Source organism: Labrus bergylta, chromosome 23 (assembly GCF_963930695.1).
Source record: "Labrus bergylta chromosome 23, fLabBer1.1, whole genome shotgun sequence".
In the NCBI taxonomy this organism is placed as follows: domain Eukaryota; kingdom Metazoa; phylum Chordata; class Actinopteri; order Labriformes; family Labridae; genus Labrus; species Labrus bergylta.
In genome coordinates, this window is record NC_089217.1 from 18,362,494 (window position 1) to 18,390,054 (window position 27,561).

The window sequence follows — 27,561 nt, forward strand, 5'->3', positions numbered from 1 at the left end:
AAGCAAACAATAATCCATCGTAACAATAATCAATAATAATCAAACAATAATCCAGGACAGGACAGGATAGGACAGGACAGGATAGGACACAATAGGACAGGACAAGACAGGATAGGACAGGACAGGATAGTCTCCTTAGGGAAAAAGCAAACAATAATCCATCGTAACAATAATCAATAATAATCAAACAATAATCCAGGACAGGACAGGACAGGATAGGACAGGGCAGGACAGCACAGCACAGCACAGCACAGCACAGCCCATATTAGTTATTAAAAAATATAACTGGAAGATGATGATGATGATGATGATTAGTGTGAGCTCTTAAAAGATACAATAAGACAAGATATGACACAATACAACACGATGCAATCGGGTACAGTAGGATAGGACACGATAGGACACAATAAGATATGATTGTCCCCTTGGGGAAACATGTTTTGTGCTGCGCTCATTTATTTGCCTCCGGAGTAGTATGAAAGAAAGCAACCATCCTCATGGAAACGGACATGCCTGTTGTAGACATAAATCTACATACAACATGCTGGAAATAACTCCTGTTGCACAGTCTGCATAAAACACAAGAGTGGAGAAGATGACTGCATCATGTATTAAGCGGGTAGATGAGTGATGGTGGGATGATAAAACTACTGGTGATGACATTGATTATAAAGATGATTATGAGAAAAAGGAGGAGGATGAAGACAAAGGTGATGAAGAGGGTGAAAAGTAGAAGATGATGGTGGTGGTGTACATATAGTGAAACTCTAAGCTCTTGTTTTCCCCCCTGTATGGGGCACCCTCGCTGCTGCCCCTCCCAAGAGCAGCGTTGCCTCGGTGACTGCCGGTTTACGTGATGACGTCGGATGTATATGAGCGCAGGCGGCGGGATCTGTCTCCCCTTTTACCGCCATCGGAGCGGAGTCTCTTTCTTCCCCGGGACCTCTTCACTGCGCAGCGCCGCCTCACCAGCTCAGCCTCCCGGCCCACAGAGCCAAGGTAAGGGGGGGTGGGGAGACAGGACCTTCATATGGCCTCGGTGACAACGCCCTAAAGTTGCTTGTCGTTTTAGAAGTTATTTTTTACATTGTGCTGCTTGAATTATCGACAGCAGAGGAAGACGGCGGAGCTCTGCTAATGCTAGTGAAGTGAGACAAGCAGCAGCCATTGGGGCTCCACCATGATGTGTGTTAACGAGGAAAAAAAATAATAAAAACAGGGATTTCTATGTGCACCCTTTGTCCTCCGATTGTCTCACCAAAAACGCATATAAAAAAAGGGATAATGTCGTGTAATTGTCTTTAATGCCGGCCATTTGTTGACACGTGTCTTAAAAATTTTATTTTTTGGAGTTGACCTTATTTTTTTTTTTTGGAGGGTGGAGAACATGGGATGTGAGTCTGGACTTAAGGATACATAATGAGGATTAGGTTTGACTGAATAGCCGATGATATTGCTTAACTTTGGCCGGTTAAAACACGGTGCTGATGGGGTTGGCACCACTTCCTAAACCGGCCCGTATTTCCGAGCTTACGGCGCCGTGTCCAGAGAAGCTGTTCCTCCCACTCAGTGCGCATCGAGCTAGCCGCACATTAGCTTAGCTGAACTAGCCGTACACACATACAGGCAGTGCGGGGACAAGACCGGGCAGGCCGGCTGAAGTTGGCCTGTTTACGAGCCCTGATTTGGGGTAGTGTGCAAAGAAAGCGGGTGGACGTGTGTTGCAACATCTCGAAAGGTAGATGTGCCAACAGGTTGAGGCTAAAATAAAGTTTAATAAAATGTGTCAGGGCGTCTTGTCAGTCATTGATGGACCTGAGCATGCAACACGTGGTCTCTGTGCAGGATTAGAGGAGAAAAGCATGTCCTGGAAAGAGACAGGTTTTTAATACACCCACATCTGATGAACACCTATTGCTTGATGGATATTCATTTGGATATGTAATATGTTGGCTTTTTGTTACTGAAATACGATTTAAAGAAAGTCTATTATTTATGCATAATCAGTGATGTCTAAATGTCTAAATTTGATACTTTTCTATAACTCTTTTTCTAAATGACACATTGTTATTTTAATGATGGTACGAAAACTACCGATGCTTTAAAAAAAAAGAACTAAATTAATGTAGTTAAGACATGTGATGGTGCACAGAAGCGGAAAGAATGAATCCATCAATAAATTGCAAGCAACCTCCTGCACACTTATCTAAAAAGCATAAAGACATAAGCATCATATTAGTGCCAAAGTATTTGTACTTCCATATTTTGAAAATTGCACAACAAGAAAATACTCTATATCAAGTGTCGATCTACTATTTTTTTGGCTTGCTGTGGCATTAAAATGGGTATCAATGAAGTTTAAATACTACTATACTACCAGGCATGCCCTAAAAAAAAATTTTATGTATAGAATTATAGGCATTGTAAACAAACACAGAAGTTTTGACATGCTGACTTTCTGAGTTACCTGCTGGGTGCCACATCCCTACCTAGATTATTATTTCATATTTATGAATTCATTTTTTTAAACGTTTTGTGTCGGGGCAGAGATGATACACAGGTCTGAGCTTTAGGAATTAGCCGTATTTAGGAAAGGAGAACAGCAGAATTGAACTACTAAGTTTATATTCGCTTAGCTTTAAACGGTGAAAGGCAAACATCTGTTGTGAAAATAACTTCTGAAAATACAAGTAATATTATTTTAGCATTGCTTCTCTGCTCTGCCTTTTGACCAGTCCTGTCTGTTTCGTCCTCTGACCTGCATGATTCATTTCTCATTTCAAATGTGGAGAGTAGTTGAGGCATGTTGTCAGAATGTACCTGGCTCACTGAGGTATCCTGCTTTGTGCAACCCCCATACATGTACCACTCGTACTCAAATCATCCGCTGTACTCGAATCCAAAGTGGACATTCCTCACATTTTCCCACAAAGCCAGGCATTTGTAATTTTCTAGGTTTATGTAATGGCCTGTGTGACCTATGTTACTTAATTGCTTAGTTGTTGTTTGTTATGTCACATGTACTCTTTAAGCTGATTTATTCCCAATGCCATATGAATGAAGTAGATTACATTTACCACGCTATCATTTCCCCTCAAGTAGCTTTGTTGTAGTTCAGAAATACTTAACGTATGACATCATAGTGAGCATGCAAAGCTCGGTTGTGAAAACACCGACCACCACATTTTTAAGTTCAGTGTTATTTACCCTAAAAAACTGAACATGTATAAGTAAGCGATGTCTAGAATCACAACTCGGTAATGACTTTATGATGTCACATTGAGATGTTCTGTTCCTGAGATTTGAAGCTGAGTCTCTGTTTTGAAATTGCAGATCAGTGTATTGTATTGCATGTGCCCTCATGTTCATTTTCTACATGACGTTCATGCACTTGTGCTTCTTATAATCATCATTTATAGTCTTTAAAAGGTCTGGAGCCGTTCATCCCTATTAAGCTTTTCATCCAATATTGTCTCCTTGCAACTATTTTAGTCCTTTTTAAAAAGCATCTATTGATCTGGACTTGAAACAGCCTGTCATCACATTTTATGTAACTGTATACATTTTGAAAAATATGGGCTGCTGCTAAGAGCTTTCTACTGTACTTTCCCATCAATAATTAGAGATTATAATGGACCATGCAAGAAAGCTGCAGTTAGTGTGTCACCCTAGATTTTCTCTGGGTGATGTGGAGCATACACTTCTGTATTTGCTTCCATACTTGTGCATTTGGATCGTCCTTAAAGCGTTCAAGTATGTTCCCGTATTTAAAAAGCGACAGGATGCATGTCTGGTTTTGAGAAATGGGACATGTTTAAAACCACAAAGCAGAGGCAGCTCTTTTCATCAGTTATCCCCCCGTACGGAGGGAGAAACAATTTGATCTGCCACGTGACTTTGCACAGCGCCTGGTGAACTGTCACATCAGCTCTGTATGAGCTGAATGTAGGCCAGCTAATGTATAGGGAGATGCTGTCGATGTGATGGCTCTGCGTAAAGGGAATCCGTCTTGCTCATTTTTTGAAACAATCTTGGGCTTCTTCTTCAGTTTCTGTGTCGCCTGTGAGGCTGATTTCTGATCATATGTGACTGGAGAGGTTTTGACTTTGGGCCCTCGGGATGCAGATCAGTGCAGCTGTTGAAGTGTCATCATCTAATAATGGACTGATATTCCCTCGGGATGACCGGTGAACGCAATTAATGACTTGACAGGAAGGCGTGTCAGCAGGAAGGTGGCAGTCGAAAACCAGGATTAGTAGCCTTTGCCACATAGTGAAATTTCATTTTCATTTGCAGCAGGTGATTTATTTTTTCTAGAAACGTCACATTTATGCTCCTCATGAATGTGTGTGTTTAAATTAGAATTAAGCAATTCATGTAGAGATAAAAATCATGATAATCCATATTCTTTAATGATTAATAAAGGTAACATAATTTATGCATGTCATGCAACTAAGCCATGTTTAGAAACATTGCCTAATCCTCTTCTGGGTACAGGTCACCTCTGTTAAAGTGTCAGTGCTTTATTTTGCTAAATGTCATTTGATTCATCTGTGGATGTTCGTTCTTACTCATCCTAAAAAAATGTGTAGATTGTGAGCTGATTTAAAGGTCAGTTGTGCAACTGAAATGATCCACCTTCAACTGAGGTGCAATGTTAAGATTAAATCACAATTGTTTGCATACATCAGGCAGAGAAATTGCTTTGCAAGTACATGCAACACTTCAAGTGACTGGTAAGACTATTGTTATGATTTGGTAGCAAGGGGATGCAGAAACTTGCTGCAGTTATCAGCTGCAGGAAGTTAATAGTCAGAGATGAAGACGTCACAGACTTCCTTCCTCACCCAGTGTAGCTTCAGATGTGTTCTTAATATCAAACTACAATAGAAACTAGGAAAACAAAATAATTTATCTATTAACTGTTGTGCTGCAGATTTGGTAGTTTTATTTTCTTATCAATTATGGACCTGGCAGGACATGTGGGGCTGGAGGAATGCTAACACTTAAAGTTATACAACACGTGTTAAACTGAAGTCTGTGAGTGAGTTATTACACATCTGGAGGTTTGTCAATTTAACAAGAATCGGTTGTGACATCTTGGTCCGTTCAGTGAGTTTTACCCTCAAATGAACTGCACATAAAACCAGTTTACTTGAAAAGTGAATATGTCTCAAACAGACTCCTGCTAAACTTTCGAGTCTTCATACCTTTGTTCTTCACAATGGCTGAAGATCCTCTTGTGTTGGTCTCCACTATCTGCCCCGCTCTGAAAGACTGCCATAGTTATCAATCTCATCTGAAGGGAAAACTCCTCTGAGAGGGAATGAGTCACAGTCAGACCCCGTCCTGCCTATACCAATAGACAGAAGGACTTCTTTCAGAAGCTATCATTCAAGATCAGGGTTAAATTAAATCTTTGTTATCCACTCAGAGCAGGAAATAAATCATGCAATTTATCATTTTTTGAGAATTGACATGTTATTAATTGCGCTGCTGCATCACACTTAATTATTTTGAAAGAAGACCAAAGTCCATGTTAAGTACTTCACATTTCCAAAATGATGCACAGACATGATGTAAAATGTTTTTTAATATATAGACAGACGACCATCTTGTGCTGTGTTGGGATCAGGGAGAGTCACTAAATCACACATTAGTACTGAAACCTGATATTCTATTGCACCACTCGTTTTTCAAGCAGGGTAAATATTTTGTTTCATCGTCTTAGATTCAGAGTCTTCTCACCTGCCAATTGTAAACAGTAAACACTGAGTCACGGTAACCTGAAAGTACAAATATAGATTTCTGTAATACAGCCTGATTCCCTGATTGTACAAAAATATTCTTTACCAGTTAGAAGAAATGTGTCATGGTGGCAGGTGACCTAAAATTTGAACCTTTGCAGCGAACATTAACCTTCCATGTTGCTGGACCTATTTAGTTCTCTTATTTTGGTTACACACTTTGTCATAAACTCAAGATGTCTACATAGGAGGCGGAGCTGAGTCAGGCTGCATCCTGGAGAAACCTTTTCATCGTGACAACCAGGCTGTTTTTTATTCAGTAGTTGTAGTTGCAGCGTACATTTGAAGGAATGTTTCTGTATTGCTGACATGACACATAAAGTTTGAGACAATCTCAAAGAGCAACTTGCTCAGCTGCCAGTTAGGTTTCTTTCTTCTTATTTTAAAGAAAGCTCTGCTCTTTGATCTTTTATTAGATGCAGGCTGTTGGTGAAGTATTGTTGGCAGCTGGATTTCCTTTTTAATATTCATTTCCTCTTAAAGGAGGTATTGCAAAGAGCTGTATTCTGCAGGAGTAGTGTCGTTTACCCCCCTCTAAAAATATTTAGATATTTATAAATTTTTAACTTAAAAACAAACTAGGATAGAAAAGGAAGTGTTCTTTGCATCCCATAAGCAGGTCTTAAAGGTCACATATTCTCCTTCTTTTCAACCAGTTTAAATAAGTCTCAGAAGTCCCCAAAACATGTCTGTGAAGTTCCTTGTTCTGAATAAACTCTGATCCTGTTTTTGATCATGTCTATAAACCCCTCTATTTCAGCCCTGCTCAGAACAGGCTGTTTCTGTGTCTGTACCTTTAAATATGTAAATGAGCTGTGTCTGACCACGCCCCCTCTCTGTCTCTGGCTTTCTCGCTCCATGTCCTATTGTTTATGGTGAGAAGGCAGACTCAGAGGGCAGAACAAACACCTAGCTGTAGGAGTGTCACCCACCTGGGGGAGGGGCTACTGCCCTTTGTGATGTCATGAAGGAAAAATCTCCAAACGGCCTGTTTGAGCACACTTTCTGAAAAGTGGAGCAGGCAAAAGATGGAGAGGATGGACTTTTCTCATCATCTGGGGGTTTGTAGACAGACTAGGGACACATGTTAGAGTTAGAAAAACATGGTGAAGTGCATTTAGCATGATGTGACTTTCCAATATCTTGTATGGAGTGCATAATGTGGACCTGTGGGAACCTTGTTTTTAAAGGTAGCATGCATGTCAGCAGGCAGTATTTGTGCGTTCTTTGAAAGATAATCTTTCTTGCACCCCTGTGTGTCTGTAGTATCTTTTCAATGTTGTACCCTTATCTTTTGAAGTTTACTTTTTTAGGAGGGTAAGATGCTATCAAACCAATTGAAAAGTTTTTTTTGGGGGGGGGGGGGGGGAACCCAACTCCTACATGTCCCCATGTTGACATTAAAGTTAAAAATATTACCCAAGAGGTGAGATTTCGTCACAATCTGTTGCTTCAGCCTCCAAACAATTTCAGCCTGTTGATTTGCATAAAGACGCAACAAACTGACATTGGAAAAAATAACACTTAAAGCCAAGCGTGGCTGCTATGCAAAGCAACGCCACTGAGTCTGCTGTCGCTATTTTGGTAACTTCACACCCAACAGCTTTATTCTCTATTTGCCTGTTTAGTATACAAAGTCGTATTGTACAAACACAAACCGAACAGTGGAGTTAAAATCCGTTAATAAGTCTCTTATTCTGCCGTTGCAGTTTTTTATTTCAGCTTCAGGGAGGGTCAGTCAGTGCTGGCTGAAAAGGAAGCCTTTTCTTGAATGTGTTGCTACCTTGTTTATTAATTTGATTTAAAGGCATGAGTACAATCACTGTATTCTACCAACCAGGTGTCAGATCGGTCACCCACTGACGCAAACAAACTGTTATTCACACTTATTTCACTTCAAATGTCAAGCCTGGCTTTTGTAAACAAGCATAGCAATCCAACTTCAGCAGTCAGAGTACAGTCAGGTAAGCACTGTGCTTGTTTTAGCCAGCGCAATCCATTAAAATAGGCCAGTGTTGTCCTTAAAGTAGAACCTTATAATCAGCCCAGGTCATCCCAAAACTTAATTCAAGTCGTGTGAATAAAACACACCATGTAAAAAAAATGTACCAAGATCTGCAGCTCTCAGATGACACACCTGTTTTTGTTTTAAAAATGATGAGGCTGTTTTTAACCATTGTTCTTATGTGTTACTAACTTTAGCATCACCCCGTAGTACTCTCTCTCTCTCTAAGCAGCTTAAAATTAGCATGAGGAGTTATTTGCAAACGCTGTTTGACCCAGATCTCCTAGCAGTCAAATGTTAGTCAAAATTTAATGAGCTTGTGTCCTTAGGTAAACTAATTACTTTCTCCTCTCTCTCCCTTTAGCATCACTTGAGACTCAGCGAAGATGGCAGACATCGACAAGTAAGTAATCTTCTCCCAGTGCCGCCCTGTATCAAACACTCGGCTGCTCTCTTATTTCCTCTGTAGGTCTAAAGTTTGTAATGCCAGGGATCCCCTGCTGTGACCTGCCTTGTTTTGCCATGGTCAGATATACAACATGATTAAACGGAGGGAAGCACAGCACGCTCTGTTTACTTATCCCCGGGCTATTTTTGACGCCACACCCGGGGGAAAGATAGAACATTCACCAACACGTCTTTTCAGGTAAGGGTGACGATGCTATCTTTACCCCGTGTGTGGCATCCGTCCATCCATCTTTATGCTTCTAAACAAGATTGATGCTGCAGTAGCGAGGGTACCATCTCCCTCCGCCTCACACACATGCTTGTCTAACTCTGTAAGTTAAGCTTTGTCCTGCAGACAGACAGGAGGCTGTCTGTGTTGTGTTCATCATTGTGTTCTGCAGCACTGCATCTTAAAGCATGGTGTCGTGTTTCAGTGCTTTGAACAGCACCATGGGTAGAAAAACAAAGGCCTGCAATTTTGATCACTGCTGGAGTTACACTGGAGCCTCTGGATCTTTAACTGCTGAGACGGGCAGTATTGTTTGTGAAGAGAATAAGACAGAGCCCTGTCCTTCAGATATCCATTGAGTGAAGCATTTCAGTATAGCTGCACCAGATCATTCTTACTTTAACTCCTTAAGAGCTAATGAGAGTTTCCTGTTAATTTATTTCCTGTCAACACAGATTTGTTCGTTTTAATACGAAGATATCACAAGTTCTTTTCTTTTTTTTAGCTCAGAACAACATAAACCTGCTGTACCAGCAAAGCCGTGTTGTCCGTGTAAATCCTTATTCACACTTGCGCTCATAAATAATTTCAGGACAAGCTGCCACTTAAATCTTCCCGACTTCTCTGTTTCTACAGTGTTTCCCACAGAATGACGCGATACCTAAGCATCTTTTTAAAGGTCCACTCGATATTCTGTTATCTATAGGAGTTCAGCACAGAATCAGCAGCAAGCAGCTGTACATTGACATTTAAAAAATTAAGCCATGAGAAGCTTCAGTTTTGATAGGAGCAAGGCGCATTCACAAGAGATCTACAGACGGTGGACCTCTCTCTGCTGATGTGATTCTGCTCTCTTGGTTTGGAAGTGGTTTTTTTTTAGCTTTGAAATCCTCACGCACGTCTTCACTTGATCGCGCTCTCTCTCTTGCTCTCGTGCACGCAGCAATTTTATGAATGAATTAAAGATTAAATACAAACAGGTCGGAAATTTACCCGCCCAGGTATCGTCTGTGTGGGAAACACGTTTCTACATGCACCAAACAGTGTGGGGGGGGGGGGGGGGGGGGGCTGTAGGCATGACATGATGTCAAAAGGACAGTGTGGAGTTGGCAAACAAAACAGAAAATGCCATGTTGAGTTTTTTTGCCTTTATATCAATGATTCATGTAATTGGACGTATTGACGGTATACACGAATGAGTGGGTAATATTTTTGGCAAGCGAGACTATAAGGCAGTTTGTGGGCAATTTGATCACAATGTTTGGCCGCTGGTTGCAGGATAAAATGCGAGTCTTGGGGGTCTTCTCCTTGTCCCATGAGTATCTTAAACAGCTTGAAGGGTGGCCTAAGTCCCTGGCAGCCTGACACGAAACATGCCAGGGAAAGTTTGTTGGCTGGTGTTAATTTTGTGCACAAACTGAAGTGTCTTGTGGTTTGGCTGACCTTCCCTCCTTCTCTCTCTCTCTCTCTCTCTCTCTCTCTCTCTGTTTCTCTCTCTCTCTCTCTCTCTCTGTGTCTCCTGGAGCAGTAAAGACCAGGCTGAGATGGACCCGGCAGATATGGAGGATGTGGAGGATGTGGAAGAGGAGGAGACGGGAGAAGATGAAAACAGCAAAGGTTGGTCTCTCTGTGAAAATGTTACAGATTTATGCCAATATATTTTCATTTACGGTTGTGTTGATGTGTTTATGTGCCAAGGAGAAGATTATTTCAAGAGCTGTGTACAAGCTTTAAATCATTCAGGTGCATAAAAGTGTCATTTTGGCAGCAGTCAGTCTGACCTCTGTGTCTCTTCAAGGTATTAAAACAGCAGGATTATTTGCATGACACAATGTTGAATTGTAGTTTAGAGCTGGGAGGAAATATGTGTTTTTATTCTGGGATCTTGGATGCTGTTTATGCCGCCTTCATGGCTCAATTTATGATTCAGTTTCTCTCACATATTAGCCTTCTTCCGGCTCATTGTGGATACAGATATAGATAGCTGTTTGGTCATCTCTATTTATAGCAAGTTTGATTAGTCTTTATTTAAAACCAGACTTGAAAGAAGGCTCATTCTGGCTTCCTACGACCAATCTGTCATCGAGACCACACTCTGAGGAAAGCCTTACATGAGGCAGATTATAAATGCATGAGTAATACACAGTTACAGCCTGACAGTATTAACATGCAGCGCAAACTCGCACTGCTTGTCGTAAACTTGTGGGTTTGACTCCAGAATGAAATTCAGTTAGACTGCTTAAAGATCATTTAAGGTAGCCTTGTAGGTTATTTGAGATGTCATTGCAGAGTGTGACTGATCTACAATCGCACATCTGAAGAGACACCCTATTTTTTTTTTTTTTGCACCAAACTCTTAACATGTATGTACCTGTGCTACAAACCAGCGGAGTTGGGCAGAGAGCTGGCAATCTAGGAGTTACATTCAGGTTTCGTGGATTTAGCGCCAACTGCTGCTGTGGATGTATATTGCTGTTTAAATGCCTAGACCCCGAATATAGTACGACCCCTCTTTTCAGATATATTTATAAGAAAAAAAACTTTTCTTATATTCGGGTCAATACGGTAATTTAGGAACATTTTAATTCTGAAGTTTTAGTTGGGTAGAAGTCAGAAAGTTGTTGGTATTCAGCAGGGACACTGCCTGGTGGACAAAAGAGGCAAACAAAGAGTAAAGCACTCATTGTCTTCTCAAAAAGACATGTGGCCCTGCAGTAGCTGACCCCTCACTGATGTATTCACCAAAAGAAGCATTTTGTATCGAAGCATCCAGGAAACGGATTGTGTTGTGTGAATTCAGACAAGCGGAGGTGTATTTATTTGACTGGAAGCTGAGCCTTGGACAGCCGATCTATGCTAGCTGATAACACATTACAAGCAAAAATGCCAACAGGGAAAAGTGACTTCCAATTTCTTTTAATCTTCTCACCTGCCAGCAGCACTCTCACGGAGCTTTGATAGGTGCAGGCGGTGTGTCGGACACTGGGATGGTACCATCTGTCACCTGTCTGCTTACACCAAGAGAGCAGCCTTTTACTGCTAATTCAGTCTGTGCAATGTATCAACATGCATACATTCAGGGTTTTATTTACTTATTTCAAATTACACCACAGGCCAAATAATCAGGGGAAAAAAAAACATGTTTAAATGGATCTGAGATGTGACTGTGTGCTGGTTTACTCTGCTCCGCCCTGCTCAAATATTCTGGTAAACACAATTATGAGATGGGTAATGCACGTTAGATGTTTCTAGGGAGGATGAAGTAACATTGTTTAACTATTGCAAATGTTCAAATAAGGGATGCATCATGATTTTGGAGTACTCAAATAGTCATTACTTTATAAAAACAAGGAGGAATTTCAGCGATTTGATGTATTGTGTAATTGCTGCTAGTTTGCTAACTGGCATTAAAAAACAAAAAGAAAGTAGCATTAGCACTAGGTGCAGGTAAAACAGGTGTGGGGCTGTAAGATTTGGGACAAGAGAAGGATGCAGAAGATTCTCCAGCTGACAACTCCTTTGACAAAAAGAAAGTGTCGCGTGCAAACTCTGCGTTCTTCGTATAATCGTTAAATATTTCCAGTGACTTTTCAGCTAGTCTTGTTGTTTGAAATACCTTCCCTGGTGCTCATGTGCTAAAGTCATTTTGCAGGAACTGCAGTGTCAAGATGACTAGAAATACACAGATAAGAGAGCTTTATTATATGTACTGTAGATGAATTACACAAAGCCTTTAACTCCTTTGATTTTCTGCAATTTCTAAATCTCTCAAAACAATATTGCTCTGATTTTGGTCCAAACAAACGCAGGACAACCATCTTGAATTAATCAATGTGGTGTTATTGTGCATCTCGTGTTTCTCGTCCAAGATCAAATCAAACCTCCCAAAAACTAATTTTCAAAGTCAAATGAATCAGCCTCGATCTGACTGTATTTGTTTGTGTCTTTAGCTCGCCAGCTGACCGTGCAGATGATGCAGAATCCACAGATCCTGGCAGCGCTGCAGGAGAGGCTGGACGGTCTGAACGGCTCACCGTCAGGGTACATCGAGAGGTGAGTCATGAACGAGTCTTAAGTGATTATTTAATCCTCAAAACGATACATGCAGCTGTGTCCCTGCCCAGAGTCCCCATAGAGCAGCTGTTGAACATCTGTAAGGACTTAAAAGCAGGGAACATGCAGTGCTGTTTAGCAGCGTTTTGATCCAGAAAATGGAGGAAAAAAACACATGAAGGCTGTGTCAGGTTGAACTGGCATATCAACCGAAGCAGTGCGAATCCACATTTTACCCCAGGCATCTGGAGGGTAACCTGCAGGGACCACCAAAGGCTGGTGGTGCTAGCACTGCTAACGTTAGCCACGCTCAGCAAAGCGAAATGCATCATTCACCCGAAGACAGTTTTAATTATATTGTGCTCAAGTTTGACTGATTGTTTTTCTCACTTTGGACTAGTTTAGTTTTAATAACTGTTAAACTAACAAGGAAATGAGTTTCCTTCAGACATCCATGATACGTGTAACTATAACAAACTATGTGCATTTAAGTCTGGCAAAATGCTGCCAAACACTTTTCTTTAATCAGAAATAATGCACTACTTCGCTGAAAAATTCTGTTGCTGTGGGGTATTAGTTGTAGGCTGTAAACACGAGCAAACACCTCAGTGGTAGGTGGATGTTTTTGCTTTCTGTTTGCATATTTACATGATAATTACTTTAGAGTGTTTAGTCTGCCTCGCTGAGCAGCAATGCAAGTTCAAGAGAAGTTCAGTGATTCATTTTAGCTGCAGTGTCTGGTAGCAGATACATTTATTAAAACCAAAGGTGAAGACAAATGAAATGTTTTAACCCAAACTGAATGTCTCAGCACAAAGATTTAACTGTGACCGCTGAGCTGCTCACATGATGTTGAGTCTCAGCCCACATTTGGTCATCTCAATAGCAAAGCAGCAAAAGGAGAATCTGGCCAAACTTCACAGGCATCACTTTAAGAACAGCTTAAACAGACAGCCCGTATGAAGTGTGCTTAAAACCTGCCCGTTGTTTAGCTTCGTTTGATTTAAAAACAAAAATGGCTAAGCAAGCAGGGGAGACCTGAGAGTACAAAAAGCTGGATTCCAGTTTGTCAGGTCCCTGCAGCTTGTTTATAAAACCAGCAGGTGTCAATGGTGTAGCCCCTGAATAAACATAGCTACTGATGTAAGAATGCCCCTTCTAAATCTTTCACACAGAAATGCAAAACAAAAAAAGCTTCCTGGGATAAACATGGCTGTGAAAATGCAGCATTATAAAGCCTGTACATAGAATCATACTAATGAATTCCCTGTAACAGGCCACAATGGGAATTTGCAGCTGTCTTGTGTTTTAATGTGCAGGACATTGTGTATGATGACAAGATGAAAACAAAAAAGATCAGAATCACTTATTGGCAGAAAACATGTTAACAAACACGGTTATTGATGAGGAGATATATCTGGAGCTCTCTTCATATCTTGAAAGCAAAACGAAATGGTTGAGAGTTTATGGTATACAGAGGTCTATAGCGCCTGCCAGAGGGGAGAAGAGGGATTAGTTTTTGTCTTAGTTTGATGCCTTTTGACTCTGGTGATGTTTACGCCCTGAAGGAGGACAGGTTGACCTTGAGGTCTTTTTTTTTTCTTTTTTTTCCCCTGCAGTCCTGACTGGTTTGGATCATTCACCAAACTAGACAGAAAGCGAGGACAGACAGTGATGGATGTTCAGAGAACAGACTGGATCTCTGTGGAGTACAATTAGATCAGCAGATCCTGAGGCTGCTTGAACTTCCTGAGCTGCTGCAGGAAGAACATGTTTCTGTCTGCCGTTTAAGCCCACTTCATGCCCTGGGAATAATTTCCATAACAGAAGACGTAACTGTACTGTTATCTGTAGTGATGGAGGACAGTGAACTCCTGTTATAAGCCAGTTCAGCTCCAGGTAGTAAGGATACATTTCCAATTCATATTGGAGAGTCTTAATCATCCTAATGAGGAGAATTATTGTTCTGTCATCTGTAACCTTCAGGAGTTTAAAGGATGAGTCTCCTAAGTGGTTGATTAAACTTGTACCCACTTTCGTCTTAAAGTTTAATGCCGTGTTATACTTCAGTCAGAGTCCAGGATGATGTGAATACTCGGCTTATCATACTCATGGATGAACAGAATGCACCAGAAACTAAAATGTTAAAATAACCCACGAGCAGAGGTTCAGTCTTTGATATTAGCGTCTGAGTGAGCGTGGTTGTGTGTCTTGGCTGCAGGGCTATGCCACCCACTGATCCTCTTCTTCCCCACAAAAAAAACCATCAGCAAGCAGCTCTTTGATCAACATGTCAAGTGTCTGGCACCAACAAACCCTACACTTACGACATCCCAGCGATTTGGACCAAACATGAATTCCCCTGCCAGCATAGTGCGGGCGTTTTGATTTCCCACAGTGTGGGGGAAAACTTGATTCTGTGCAGCATCGTTAAAGTTCTTGAAGTCTGGGAACCACTATCCAGACGATCGTCTTTGTTCAAGGCTTTAACCCCACATTAACACAATATTGAGTTACTACAACAAAATCTGCAAAACAAGTGGATTATGAAGCATGTCATGAAATAAAACCACAGGTTGAAATGAATCATTTTCAAATGTCAGGCATCTCTGTTTCTGAACCACACATCTCAATCATACAGTTGAGGCCTGTAGGATCGTGTTTTTCTCCATGGTCCATGGCTGTGTACAGACACAGGCACATGTCAGTCAAGAATCTGTAGGGCACATTAGTGATACAGATTAGAAACCAATCAACCAATGACTGATTTAAGCTGACATAATTGACTGAAAAAAAGCCTTTAAAGTATTTTGCAAAGCTAAAATCTACCTGGGTGTGCAACCTAGATGCAGTTATGGCAAGCAGAGTTCATTTTCCATCAAATTCTCACTAAATTACTCCAGCCTTTTAACCCCCTCCCCCCCCTTCAAAAAATCATCTCTTAATACTTGATAATTACTGCCGTTTTACTGCTTATTTCCCAGTATGTACTCATGTCTCTTTCTGTGTTTGTCTCTTCTGTTGTAGTTTACCAAAGGTTGTAAAGAGACGTGTAAACGCCCTCAAGAACCTGCAGGTCAAATGCGCCCACATTGAGGCGAAGTTCTACGAAGAAGTCCATGAGCTGGAGAGAAAGTACGCAGCGCTCTACCAACCCCTATTCGACAAAGTACGTTGTTTTCTCTATTGTTGCTCAAACTGGTTTATGTGTAGTTTGTATCTGTTAGGAAGACTCGTATGACAAGAAGTCATGATTCTTTTTCTAGGAACTCGAATTTGATGCATATCTTTCACTACTTAATTACTGGATCAGCTTTTTTTTTTTTTACAACTCTGGAAGTAAATGTGGCTGTTGATAAAGGCCTTGTGACTTACGAACATGTCTGCTGCATTCTCAGATTTTGGATCCTTGAGTGTTGTGCCGTGTTAAAGCTTTTTAACTCCTACTTACTCCTGTACATACAGTCAAAAAAAAAAAGCCCTCCCTCTCTCCCAAACACACAACACCTTTGATGTTCAGTACAACGTCAGGATTTTTCAAGCAGCTCAGTTTGTCTGATCGACTCAAAAGCTCAAAAATAAAACGGATTACTGCAAAGAGAAGCAATATTATCAATATTGAGAGAGTGTTGTAAATTGTTCCACATTTTTGGAGCGAAAAAGCAAAATGCAGGTTTTCCAAGTTCAGAGAACCCGCAGGACTTAAAGCACTGGACTGGGCAGGAGAGTGGGTTTGGTTGGGTCCGGTGGTCCAGGTCAGCAGAGATGTCATATACATTCGCACCTGCCACTGAAACTAATCACACCTTTTATTAAAACCATCAGATGAAAGCAAACGTGGGATTTTAATGCTTGCTGAACTGAAATCTGGTGTAACATTGATCAGCTGGTACAAACTTTAACTTCAATCTTTTCTCCCGTTCTCACAGAGAAGTGAAATTGTGAAAGCAGCCTACGAGCCCACAGATGAGGAGTGTGAATGGAAGGCAGATGAAGAGGAAGAGCTGACAGTAAGTAAGCAGGTACAGGTGACGTATACACCTGCATGCTCCCTGTCTGACTCGTCACTTTGATTCACTTTTTGTTTTTACAAGTAACACATTTCATGCATGTAGCATGGAGGCTCATTGAGAAGAGAATTTTCCCACCTTAAAGCATAAATCTAATGAAGAGAAACTGGGTTTTTTTTAGTTTTTTTTTTTAGATTATTTATTTTTGCACCGTTAAGTCAGTCGGTGTTTCTTTGTTCAGTCTCCCAGTCTGTAGTCCTGTCTTTAAGCATGTGGACTGTCAAAGGCTCCACTTCACATGATGTGATGTTCAGAAAGTAAATGTTGTTGAGCATGCATTATTTTAAAGAGAAACTGTCTCCTCTACCAGGACGAGATGAAGGAGAAGGCCAAGCTAGAGGAGGAAAAGAAAGACGAGGAGAAGGAAGACCCCAAAGGCATCCCCGAGTTCTGGTTAACAGTTTTCAAAAATGTGGACCTGCTCAGTGACATGCTGCAGGTACCTTCCTCCACACTGCTGCTAAAAAATAGGTCACAGACGGTGTTGGGTCATTAAAGTAAAAAAAACAAAAAAAACAGGGTTTGCTGCCCCCTGCTGGCCGAAGTTGTGTAAAGTGTTATGGTGAAGAAATATGGCAACCCTTAAGTGTAGGATGATTTTCTAAAAGCTGTCATTTTATTTTTTTCTTCAGGAACACGATGAACCCATCCTTAAACATTTACAAGATATTAAAGTAAAATTCTCAGATCCAGGACAGCCCATGGTGAGTGAGCTCGACTCTCATGTTGACATTGTTCTAAACGGTTCGATTCCCTTGTTTACTTTCTTTAAAATGCTCCACTCTGATTGGTCTCCCTCCTCAGAGCTTCACGTTAGAGTTTCACTTTGAGGCCAACGACTTCTTCACAAACACAGTGTTGACGAAAACCTACAAGATGAGGTCAGAGCCGGACGAGAGCGACCCCTTCTCCTTTGATGGACCAGAGATCATGTGCTGCACAGGGTGAGCATCTCAGATTGCAGCTTTATGTTCATTTTGTTAATTCAGTTGTCAAAGTCTTGGCAGTATTTATTAATTTATTTATTACATCATGTGTTGCATGACTCATTAACAAGAGTGTGAAAACAGAATTTCAATAAAGTAAATCTTCACTAATGTCTGCAGACGAGCATTGTCATGATACCGGAAATGTTAACTTAGATATGATACCTGTGAAAATAAAGACAACTCTTTTGTTACCATGGCAACATAATAGAAGTCCTAGACACCCAATATTGCCAAACTACCAAAAATGCAGAGTAACTGCTTTTTGATTGTAGATACACAGGATCTTTGTAGGGAGCATTTTAAGAATTGGATTTCTGAAAAAGATTCACAGTCACCAAAGTAAGATATAATTTAATCAAATGTGTTTTTTTTTAAATTGAAGATAAAAAAGAAATGTACACATTTCCCTAGTTATTTTGGCCAAACGATATTAGGTCCCTGGACCGTTAAAGAGTAGAATCAATTAACATATTTGTTTTCATGCTGGTTTCACTTGTTGTGTTGGTCTGTCAAAAAGCCCTGAATGCTGAGGATTGTTGTCGTTTGTAGATGTGATGTTGTCAAAGATGTTCATATCGTTTTATAATACTGCTGTCATTTTGATAAAAGCCCCGACACCCCATGTCTCTGGCTCCTCCCCCTCTGAATCATCATCTCCAGTCGCGCTCTGAAAAGATGCTCCGAGCTCTCATTTAGATTTGACATTTATCATGTTGCGACACTGACCTTGCTCTCTCTCGCCGCCGCCGCCTCCTCATGTTTCACCACAGGTGCACGATCGACTGGACGAAGGGCAAGAACGTCACGTTGAAAACCATCAAGAAGAAACAGAAGCACAAGGGCCGCGGCACGGTGAGGACGGTCACCAAAACGGTCCCCAACGACTCCTTCTTCAACTTCTTCACCCCGCCAGAGGGTAAGACACTAAAACTGAACCACTGGTACCCTGATGACTCTCAGATGATTACGTGTGGTTGAACTCATTTGTGACTTTCTCTTTTCGTTTGCAGTTCCAGAAAATGGCGATTTGGTGAGTTTGAGCTCTTCTTCTACACTTATTTATAGATTTCAAAAGTTTTATCAGCCGATTAGTCAAAATAACAAAATGCTGAGATTCCTGAGGGCCTAACATTTAATGACAAAGATTCACTTCTGATCTTTGTCTCCACTCATTAATCTTTCACTGTTTAATTCATCCTCACTCAACCAGCCGTGTATTTGACTCTGCAGCGAGCAGATTAACTGATGAGTGGGAAAAGTATAAACTCCTGTTCTCGTCCAGAAATCTCCTGAAAAGACCAAACCAACAATGCCCTGATCCTCCTAATAAGTAAAGGGTTTATGTAAGCTTCAATAAAGCTTCCTCTTCTGAACAAAAGATGACGACATTGTTGTTTAAAGACCGTTAAAAAAATGTCTATGATACTTCACAACCACCAAAACAACCACAGGGTCAGAGTGTAAAACTGCATAAATGTAATAATGGAGAAGAACAAGTATGAAAGAAGTTTGGTTTCAAATTCAATGTTTTTGACTGCAAAGATTAGGTTCCTCTTAACTCCCCGATGTTTGTTGATCAAGAGAGATTTGTTACAGATACTCAAAAAGGAGCACAGGGAAACATCAGTTTGTAAAATGCAGAACTTAACCCCTCTGTCTGTCTTCAGGACGAGGACTCGGAGGCAGTCCTGGCTGCAGACTTTGAAATCGGCCACTTCATCCGCGAGCGAATCGTTCCCCGGGCTGTGCTCTACTTCACAGGAGAGGCCATCGAGGACGACGACGACGATGTGAGTGCTGCCGTCTCAGCTGGAGTTTGGTCTGGTCCTCTTTAGTCTGGCTGTAAAGTAAACAAACACAGACATGAGTGAGGTTTCAGGTTTAAGAACTTTGTGCATTTGACTTTAGAGAGAGACATCATTTCATGTTTCCACTTCCTGTTGTGGCGTCACAGTAAATACTATATTCTCATGTAGGATTCCTCGTTTATTAACGCTGTGTGTGTGAGTCTTTGTGAAATATTCAAAATCTAATGGAGATGTTTTTGTTTTGCAGTATGATGAAGAGGGAGAGGAGGCAGATGATGAGGTAAGACTATTAAGAGCAGCAATAGATGTGGAGCTCTGCAAGATAAACTACACATGTATACTGTTGTTTTTGATAAATTTAAAGGTACATTCTTGTGTTTACAAAATTATTTTTAATTCTCAAATCTGTAAAAAAAAGTATTTAAAACCCGTCGTCAGGGGGCTCTCAATCAAAACGATAACAAAAGATGATGTAGAGGCTGGCGGGGAATTATGGGAGTGATTCTCTCTGCTGTAATTAAAATACAAATATTGGGTCTATTTTTTCATCCAATGCAAGCAGGACACATTGATCCAGACACTTTTTATCACTGTATATTTATGTTCATTTTTATGAGTGTAGGGTCTGTAACACCTAAAGATTATATAGAATATCAGATGATGCTTGATGTTATGGTTCGATATCAGAAATGTAGAAACAGGGTTATCAAAACAAACAGTAGACATCTTTGTTTGATAGATGCCTCTCTGCTTCAAAGAGCGGATACTCTTCAGGCTGTTAGTTTTTATTTTAGATCTGTTTCCCGCAGCGTTATGCTTGGTGCAGTTGTGTTGACTTAGTAGTCTGACGTGTCTCTGTACTCTGTGTGTGTGCAGGAAGGTGAGGAGGAGGCTGATGAGGAGAACGACCCCGACTATGATCCCAAGGTGAGATCACCTCTACACACACACACACACTCATACAGCCCCTCCCCCTGTAAAGATCTCTGGTGTCTCTATAAAGACCTGACTCAGCTCTTCTCTACTCGGTCGGCTCTCTCCCAAAAAGTAAAAGCAGCTCCTTTTAGAGAACGTCGATCAGAGCCGTGCCCAAACGCTGTTGATGTTACAGACGTGTTTTTGTTCCTGGTGTTTCTGAGCTGCAGGTAGAGAACAGCTGTGCTCAATCTATTTGACAATCAAAGAGTTCAACATACAGAATACATACTGTCAAATGCATCTCATTCTACACCAGCTTTGGTTTGCTTCAGCTTTTATATTTTTGCTGTGATCTTCATTTGGCTCAAAGACACAAAAATAAACTCTCCAACTCCCAGTATATGTCCCCTATTTTAACCTTTTTATGCCCTAACCAGGTTGAACCCTGAACTCATGTTTTCAGGATTAATTTCCCTGTTAGTGAAGTCTAACTGCATGTTTTTACTAAATTTTAAACCAAATCAAACAACAGATCAGGTCAATTTAAGGCTACATCCACACTCGTATGTGTTTCTACGTCTACCCGTTCACACTGATCACACTGCGGGAATCCTTTTAGTTAAAATTAGTTTTTAGTATGTGGGATGAAAAAGGTTGGACGTTGTTTAATGCCGAACCCCACAAATAGGCCTGAGGCAGACCCTGCTGACCTTAATGTTTAAGCTAGCTGCTGTTCCTTCAACAAGCGCCCCTTACAGCAAGGTCACAGTCCTGGACTTTCCTGACCCTGACCCCTTGATGCATGTATACTCCACTCTCTCCAACTCACATTTCCTGTCTAGCTTCAGCTTTCCGAAAGGCCCCAAAAATATTCTTAAAAAAAAAAAAAAAAAATCAAGATTTTCTTATTCTACTGATGCATACAGGTGCAAAAGGGAAAAAATAGTCATGTACTGTTTTTTTTGTTTTTTTGTTCCAAGAGCCTGTTATTGTAGTGAGTAATTATGCAACTGTGCAAAAACTCTAAACTCAACGTAGATTTATTTATTTAGAACTCAGTTTTTGCTGGTTGTTGAAAAGCTCTGCTAGTAGAGCGAGTGTCCTTATGCCCCAAATCTTCGTCCTACCTGCAGCCTGGTCTGGATTATAACTGATAGATTCCAGCTGACGCACGTAAAGTTCAGCTCTCTCTGAGCTCTCTGCAGCAGATACACGGGCCAGAGCACGGGGCATTAATCTACAACAAAGCAGATCCAGCAGGACAGGAAGTCAGACACTGAAACAACATTAAAATGTCCGGTTTATTTTCAGAATAAAATACTTTGTTTTGACGGTTGGGATCATTGACCTTATGTGAGTTAGTTGATGTATTTATAAGGTTGTTTTTTTTTTACAGTTTAATACTCGTGCTGTCGTGTATGAATCTGTTACTGCGGGAGCTCCTTTGTCTCTGCACTCCAGTTGTCAGACCGTACTGCTACGTGCTGTGCTCTGAGAACACAGCCTTTGGGTGTTGACGGCGAGAAAGCACGGAGCCCTACCAGAGCGGAGCTGGCGTGCAACACACATCAGCGTATCTGGTGGAAGTTCTGTGTTAGCTTAAGATACCTCAACAGCTGAAAACATAGCAGTGTGGATGTAGCTTTTAACATCAGGACGGGGACTCGTGTGGAATGTAATCCACATTCAGCTTGATTGGGCCTGATTCAAAATCATTGTTTTTCAAGAAGCTGTGGGATAATAATGTATGACACAAAAGTAATTAGTTTAAATGATGACTCTTGTATTTCCAATCTGCAGAGAGGTTGTTCTTCTACTTTAACTGAGGCTAACAGATAACGGCTCCCCTCCTGTAGACAGCTGATTTACTGCTTCACAGCCTTCTTTACGAATAAAATCAGTTTAATGTTTGCATTGTTGAGCTTGCACAGGTGTAAGTCTCCTCATACATGGTGTAGTTTAAGCTTTACACTGTGTGAGGCATGTCATGAGTCCACATGATCTGCTTCAGGGTTTTAGTTCGGTGTAGTTTCATTGGGTTACTCGGCTTTTTCCACCTGACTGTGAAGCAGCTTTGACAGTTTGACACCCCGCCATTTAAAAAAAAAAAAAAAAAAAGCATGACCTTTGCTTCTTGGCCAAACAACAAAAAACGCCTTTGACATTCTGTATTCTGCTAGTTTTGCTTTTATTTTTTTTTCTCCTATTCATTAATGTGTCTTCATCTCCGGTCACTTTGGCACCTTTTGTCAGCTGCTCTTTAAATTTTTCCTCACTAGGTTTAAGTGGTGACAGTAGAAAAATAACCCTATCCTGGTAGGTACAGCTTGTGACTTGTCAGCTTACTACCATCACACCCACCACCCTCCTTTTCTCCTCTTCTGTTTTTCCATCCCTCCATCTTTTCTTTCTGCACCCCCCTCCACATCAGCACCCTCCTCCTCTGCCGCCGTGCTGCACCTCTTACTAACTCATCCGTTTGGTGTTTTTTTTTTTGCAGTTTAACCCATAGTGAGTTTCGCATTTGCGCCTGTATTATTTCTGTATGTTGAAGCGAGTCGGACCTTCCCTTTTCTGTTTGTTGAACATCCACAAAAGCCGTCTAGTTTTCAGTTTTTGTCCGGGTTGTGATTTAATCTTCCATAATCTGTGCGTTTGTCTAAGATGTTTGTTTATAATACCCATTTAAGCATCATTTTACTTGTATATCCTCCTTCCTGTTCACATTAGTCATCTTCAGCTGCTTTCACTCTGTAGCTCCTTCTAAATTCTTAAAGGGGACATATTATGAAAACTCCACTTGTACAGTGTTTTTGAACATATATTTTGGTAACCTGAGTGTCTACAGACCCACAAAATGTGAAATAAACCCATCCAGTCCTTTGTTTGTGGTCTGCACAAGTCTTACAACACAGAGATAAATGCTCTGTTTCAAATGTGCTCTCCTTGTGATGTCACAGTGGGATTCTGGTAAAAAAACAAAAAAAAACCTCCCCTGATATCTCCACCCATGGACTCCACCCCCAGACTAGAACAAAACTTTAGCGCAAGTCCACCATTTTTATTCTTGCCAGCAAAGGAGTGATGTCTACCAGGAAAACTCAAGGCGGCTCATTGCATTTAAAGAGACACACACACCAAAACGGAGCGTTCTGAGAGAGCTGGTTTATACAGGGTCACAAACCTCTTCTGGTGCTTGATTCATGTTATATTTTGACCAAAGCACAGATGTTTCATTTAGACCACAGGGGACTGTTTGAAAAGGTGGAGAAGGAGGATAATATGTCCTCCTTTAAATAACCGACTTTAACATCTTTTTCTGTTCTAAAATAAGCACCAGGTTATATTTGGCGGATTACCAAAATAGAATAAAAGACATCTAAGTGTTATATTCCCCTGGGGCTGCCGACATTGTCAGAAGTTTAACCTTATTTTCTCAAGTTTGAATAGAAACGTCATTGCTTGTAGTGGATAAGAAAATGTTGAGAGAAGTCTTCTAACAGATGCCGCATCATCGCTGAGCTGTTCTCACGCTCTGATGAAAAATCGTCTCGCACAAAGAACTAATTTTAGACTGAATATTCACGAGTTCAGCTGCAGCCAAACGTATTACACAGTGACCACAACGACCTCACACGGCTCAGTCGGTGTGGCATCAGGCCCGCGGAGAGCAGCTGCAGAGTGCCATCACCTCCAGGAGAGTCTAATGTGTGCTGGAAGGACGCCCCCCTCCCCCTCCCTCTCTCTCTCTCTGTATGATGGGCTGTTAATGATCTCTCATCCTTTATTTACTCGACTGTTTCCTTTGTTTTTGGCAGCTAATTGATTTTAGCACCATGTCCTGAGGTTCTGTTTGAAGTGTTTCCATTCGTGTCCCTGTAACAGCAACATGAAATTCAGCAGCTAGTGAGGAAACTATGATTAGAGCAGGGATATATGGAGAGGTCTAACACTTGGAGAGGAGGGAAAAACTGGCCTCTGTTCTGCTTTAGAGGTTCAGGTTGACCTCCCTCAACTCTTACGTGCTCAGTAACTTCAACTTGGAAGTATAGATTTGACTGGCTGAAGGAATAGTTTGACTTTTTGTGAAATACACTTGATAATGTTCTTGGTGGAGTCAATGAGATCAGCACCCCTCGTCTTTCCTCAAAGTCAGGAGCACTTTATCTCTGATTATTTGGTCAGTAGCTAGTCACTAGCTCACCCGATTCTATCTTGGTCTTCTTCCATCACAGATTTGGGTTTTGTCATTTATTCGGGTGATAAAGCCAGTGAACAGCCGTTCTAATAATTCTGCTTTTTCTCTGCATGCAGTGAAGTGTCTGAAATACTATTAGAGCAGCCAAATTTGGAAGTAAAGAGGATGAAGAGCTTATAACTGAAAGCTCAAAATGTTTGCATCCCATAGCTCGTTGTCACCTGTCCCGGCAGTCAGTACTAGTTTTGTGTCTCTTGTTTGTAGGGATTTCCTGAGCGACGCATTTCACTGTTAAAACGACTGAGCGAGCCGAACCATCTCCTGACTTCAGCTTCATTCTCAAAAGACAAAATAAAAGAGGTGTCACTGTGCTTCTTATTTTCAAATGAAGTGAATTTCCCAAAACTGTCAAACTACCCATGTATCTCCAGTGATTTACACAAAGACAGAAAAGGTTGAAGGGACACCTGCACCAGCTTCCTGTTGCATTCATGAGGATGCAACCGTCTCGACCCCATCGCTGTCATAGTTTGTCTGATGTGGCTGCCTCATAGTCTCCACGTTCATTCATGTTAACGATGTTGTCTCGACACTTTTCAGACGTTGTTTGGATTTGTTAAGTTGTTGAAATGGCTTTGCTGTGTGTATGTATATGTGTGTGTGTGTTTTCTTCATGGAGTCGTTCTGGTCTTAACCCTGCCCCCCCTGTGATCTCTTACAGAAGGATGCAGCCCCCCCAGCTGAGTGTAAGCAGCAGTGAAGCCCGGCCCGGCTGCCTTGAGGATCGACTGCACTGTAACGGCTTCAAAAATTACAACAACAAAAAAAAAACATTTAAAAAAAAAAATAGTTACTTACCGCCTTATAATGTTTTGTATTTTTCTTGGTAGAGAATTTGAAGAAAAAAAAAGTTTCAAGATTTTTGTTACGAAAATGGTAATATACTGGGAGCTGTGTCGCTCGATATACATAGTATTTTACTAGACCTGTTTTTTCCTTCTCTTCCTCCTTCTCTGTACAATAACTAGATAGAATACAGGACAAAAAAAAATCTCCCTGGAACAGCATGAACTTGTTTCTTCACTGCTAAAAAAAACAACAAAAAAACTAGTTTGGGTTCTTGTGAAGTCTTTTGTTGTATTTGCTCTTAGACAACAGCTGTGGTTAAGACTGCATCGCGTCAATTTCTAACAATCCCCGCCCCCTCTTCACCTCCTCCTACAAAAGCTCCAGGTTGGTCCCTTCTGTTCGTCGTTTAAAAAAAAAAAAAAAAACTCTTAGCGGGGCCTTTAGCACTTGTAAAAGCACTGTAGCATTTCCAGGTCGAGTGACGGAGCAGAGATGGACGTGTGACCTGCAGCCGAGTGTCTATTCCACTATCTCATCTTGCTGAGCGTGGGATCTGGAGTCGGTGTTATATTTTTTCCCTGCTCATACTTTCCCCGCTCTTGATACATTCCAGTAAGCAGGCTGGCCGGCACCATCCGTTAGGCTCCTCTTCTCTTAAAATCTGGACCTTTAAAATTGACAGGAAGTGGCTTTATCGCTCCCAGGGCTTCAGCACAGCCTGGTCGAGTCTCTTTAACATTCCAGGGGATACCAAAACAAATGTGGACATGAAGAGGGAATTAACGGGGCAAACCGGTAACCGAGTGCTTCAGGCTCCTCGTAGGCTCTCACAGTGGCGTCGCCGTCGTCCTTTTCTAGCACTCTGTACTAGTGTTGTGTACCAGTGGCGTCCTGTCATCGGGTGGCTGTTTGAGTATTCCTTGTGAGCAGCACTTTTGTTTCACGTCCCCTTGCTTTAAGGAGAAGGGGGTGCGCTCTGTGGAGAGATCAACATGTGCTACTGGTTCTGAAGTGGCTTCTTCACTGCAGGAGGCACACTTGGCGTCCTCAGAGAAAGCTTTGAGCAGATGTAGCACAGCAAAGACAGGATAACAAAACTCCCAAGCCCCTCTCCCCCCCCCCCCCCCCCCTTTCCCCCCTTCTTATCAGTTTACCTCTTGTGTCGTCAGTGTGACTCACGCCGACCCCCGACGTCTCACTCCATTAAGAATCACTGTGAAAGAAAGAGAGGATGTGTGATAAGGCCGTTATTAGGCCAATGAACCACCACTCTCCCTCACCCACCATACCCCCCCCACCCCCTTTCTGTGTTACCCAGAAGGCCACAGAGAAGCATGTCAGAGCAATACTTAACGCCAGGAGGGAGACCAAAAAGGAACCGTAGCCTGCCCTCCTCCCTCCCTGTCCATCCTTCAAGGCCTTTTTTGTTTGAAGTCGTGAAAAAGGCCCTGTGTCGGCGGTCCACAGTGGAGAGCAGGGTACTTCTCATTCTGCAGGGAGTATTCACATCATGTTCATCGGATTTAAAATTTAAAAAAAGAAAAAAAAAAAAAGGACGAGAGGGTTTCTGTAGGGTCCTTCTGAGCAGCTGTTGTCAAGGCAAAGTGCTATGCTACAAAAATACTAATGTACTCAATAACTGTACGTGTATGTTCATGAATAAATTGGTTAAACATGTGTGGTGTGGTCTACATGTTTGTGTTTTCATCTTTCTATTGTCACACGCTCTGAACTTGACACACACCAAAACGGAGCGTTCAGAGAGAGCTGGTTTATACAGGGTCACAAACCTCCTCTGGTGCTTGATTCATGTTATATTTTGACCAAAGCACAGCACAGATGTTTCATTTGAAAAGGGGGAGAATTTGTCCTCTTTAAAATGTGTTAATAAAACACTTTATTTCAATAAGCAGCCTTTTAGTTTTCCTGGACGATAAAGTGTCAGAAACTCTTTAAAATGAACCAGGGTTAGAAGAAATAGTCTGCTCTACATGGTCATAATAAAGACAACCAAAAATAAACCTGCAACATGTTTTGCTTTTAGTGATGTTATTGGGGTCAAAGATTTCTCACTATCAAACTGAAAGACTCAAAAAGAAAATATTACCAGCTTGACAATAAAACAAACCTTTGATTTTATTAGATCTAGAAAAGTCAGTACATCATTATTATAAAGGTTATACTGCAC

General features: G+C 41.3%; 1 protein-coding gene across 3 annotated transcripts; it reads left to right on the top strand.

Annotated features, from left to right (window-relative positions):
• The first annotated feature begins 877 nt into the window (after nt 1–877).
• On the top strand, nt 878–27,050 carry nap1l1 (nucleosome assembly protein 1-like 1). 3 transcript variants are annotated; one of them, XM_020649528.3, is made up of 16 exons: nt 878–999; nt 8,177–8,215; nt 10,017–10,105; nt 12,439–12,541; nt 15,569–15,710; nt 16,471–16,563; nt 16,922–17,050; nt 17,244–17,315; nt 17,416–17,555; nt 18,371–18,516; nt 18,611–18,630; nt 19,268–19,390; nt 19,656–19,688; nt 20,285–20,335; nt 22,606–22,642; nt 25,246–27,050. In XM_020649528.3, the coding sequence occupies exons 2-15, from the start codon at nt 8,199–8,201 to the stop codon at nt 22,609–22,611; spliced, it is 1,164 nt and encodes a 387-aa protein (XP_020505184.1). In that variant the 5' UTR covers nt 878–999; nt 8,177–8,198; the 3' UTR covers nt 22,612–22,642; nt 25,246–27,050. The 3 variants fall into 3 exon arrangements, with proteins under 3 accessions (XP_020505184.1, XP_020505181.1, XP_020505183.1); XM_020649525.3 differs by lacking the exon at nt 22,606–22,642 and having other exon boundaries at nt 879–999; XM_020649527.3 differs by lacking the exon at nt 22,606–22,642 and having other exon boundaries at nt 879–999; nt 16,471–16,551.
• The last annotated feature ends 511 nt before the right edge of the window (nt 27,051–27,561 follow it).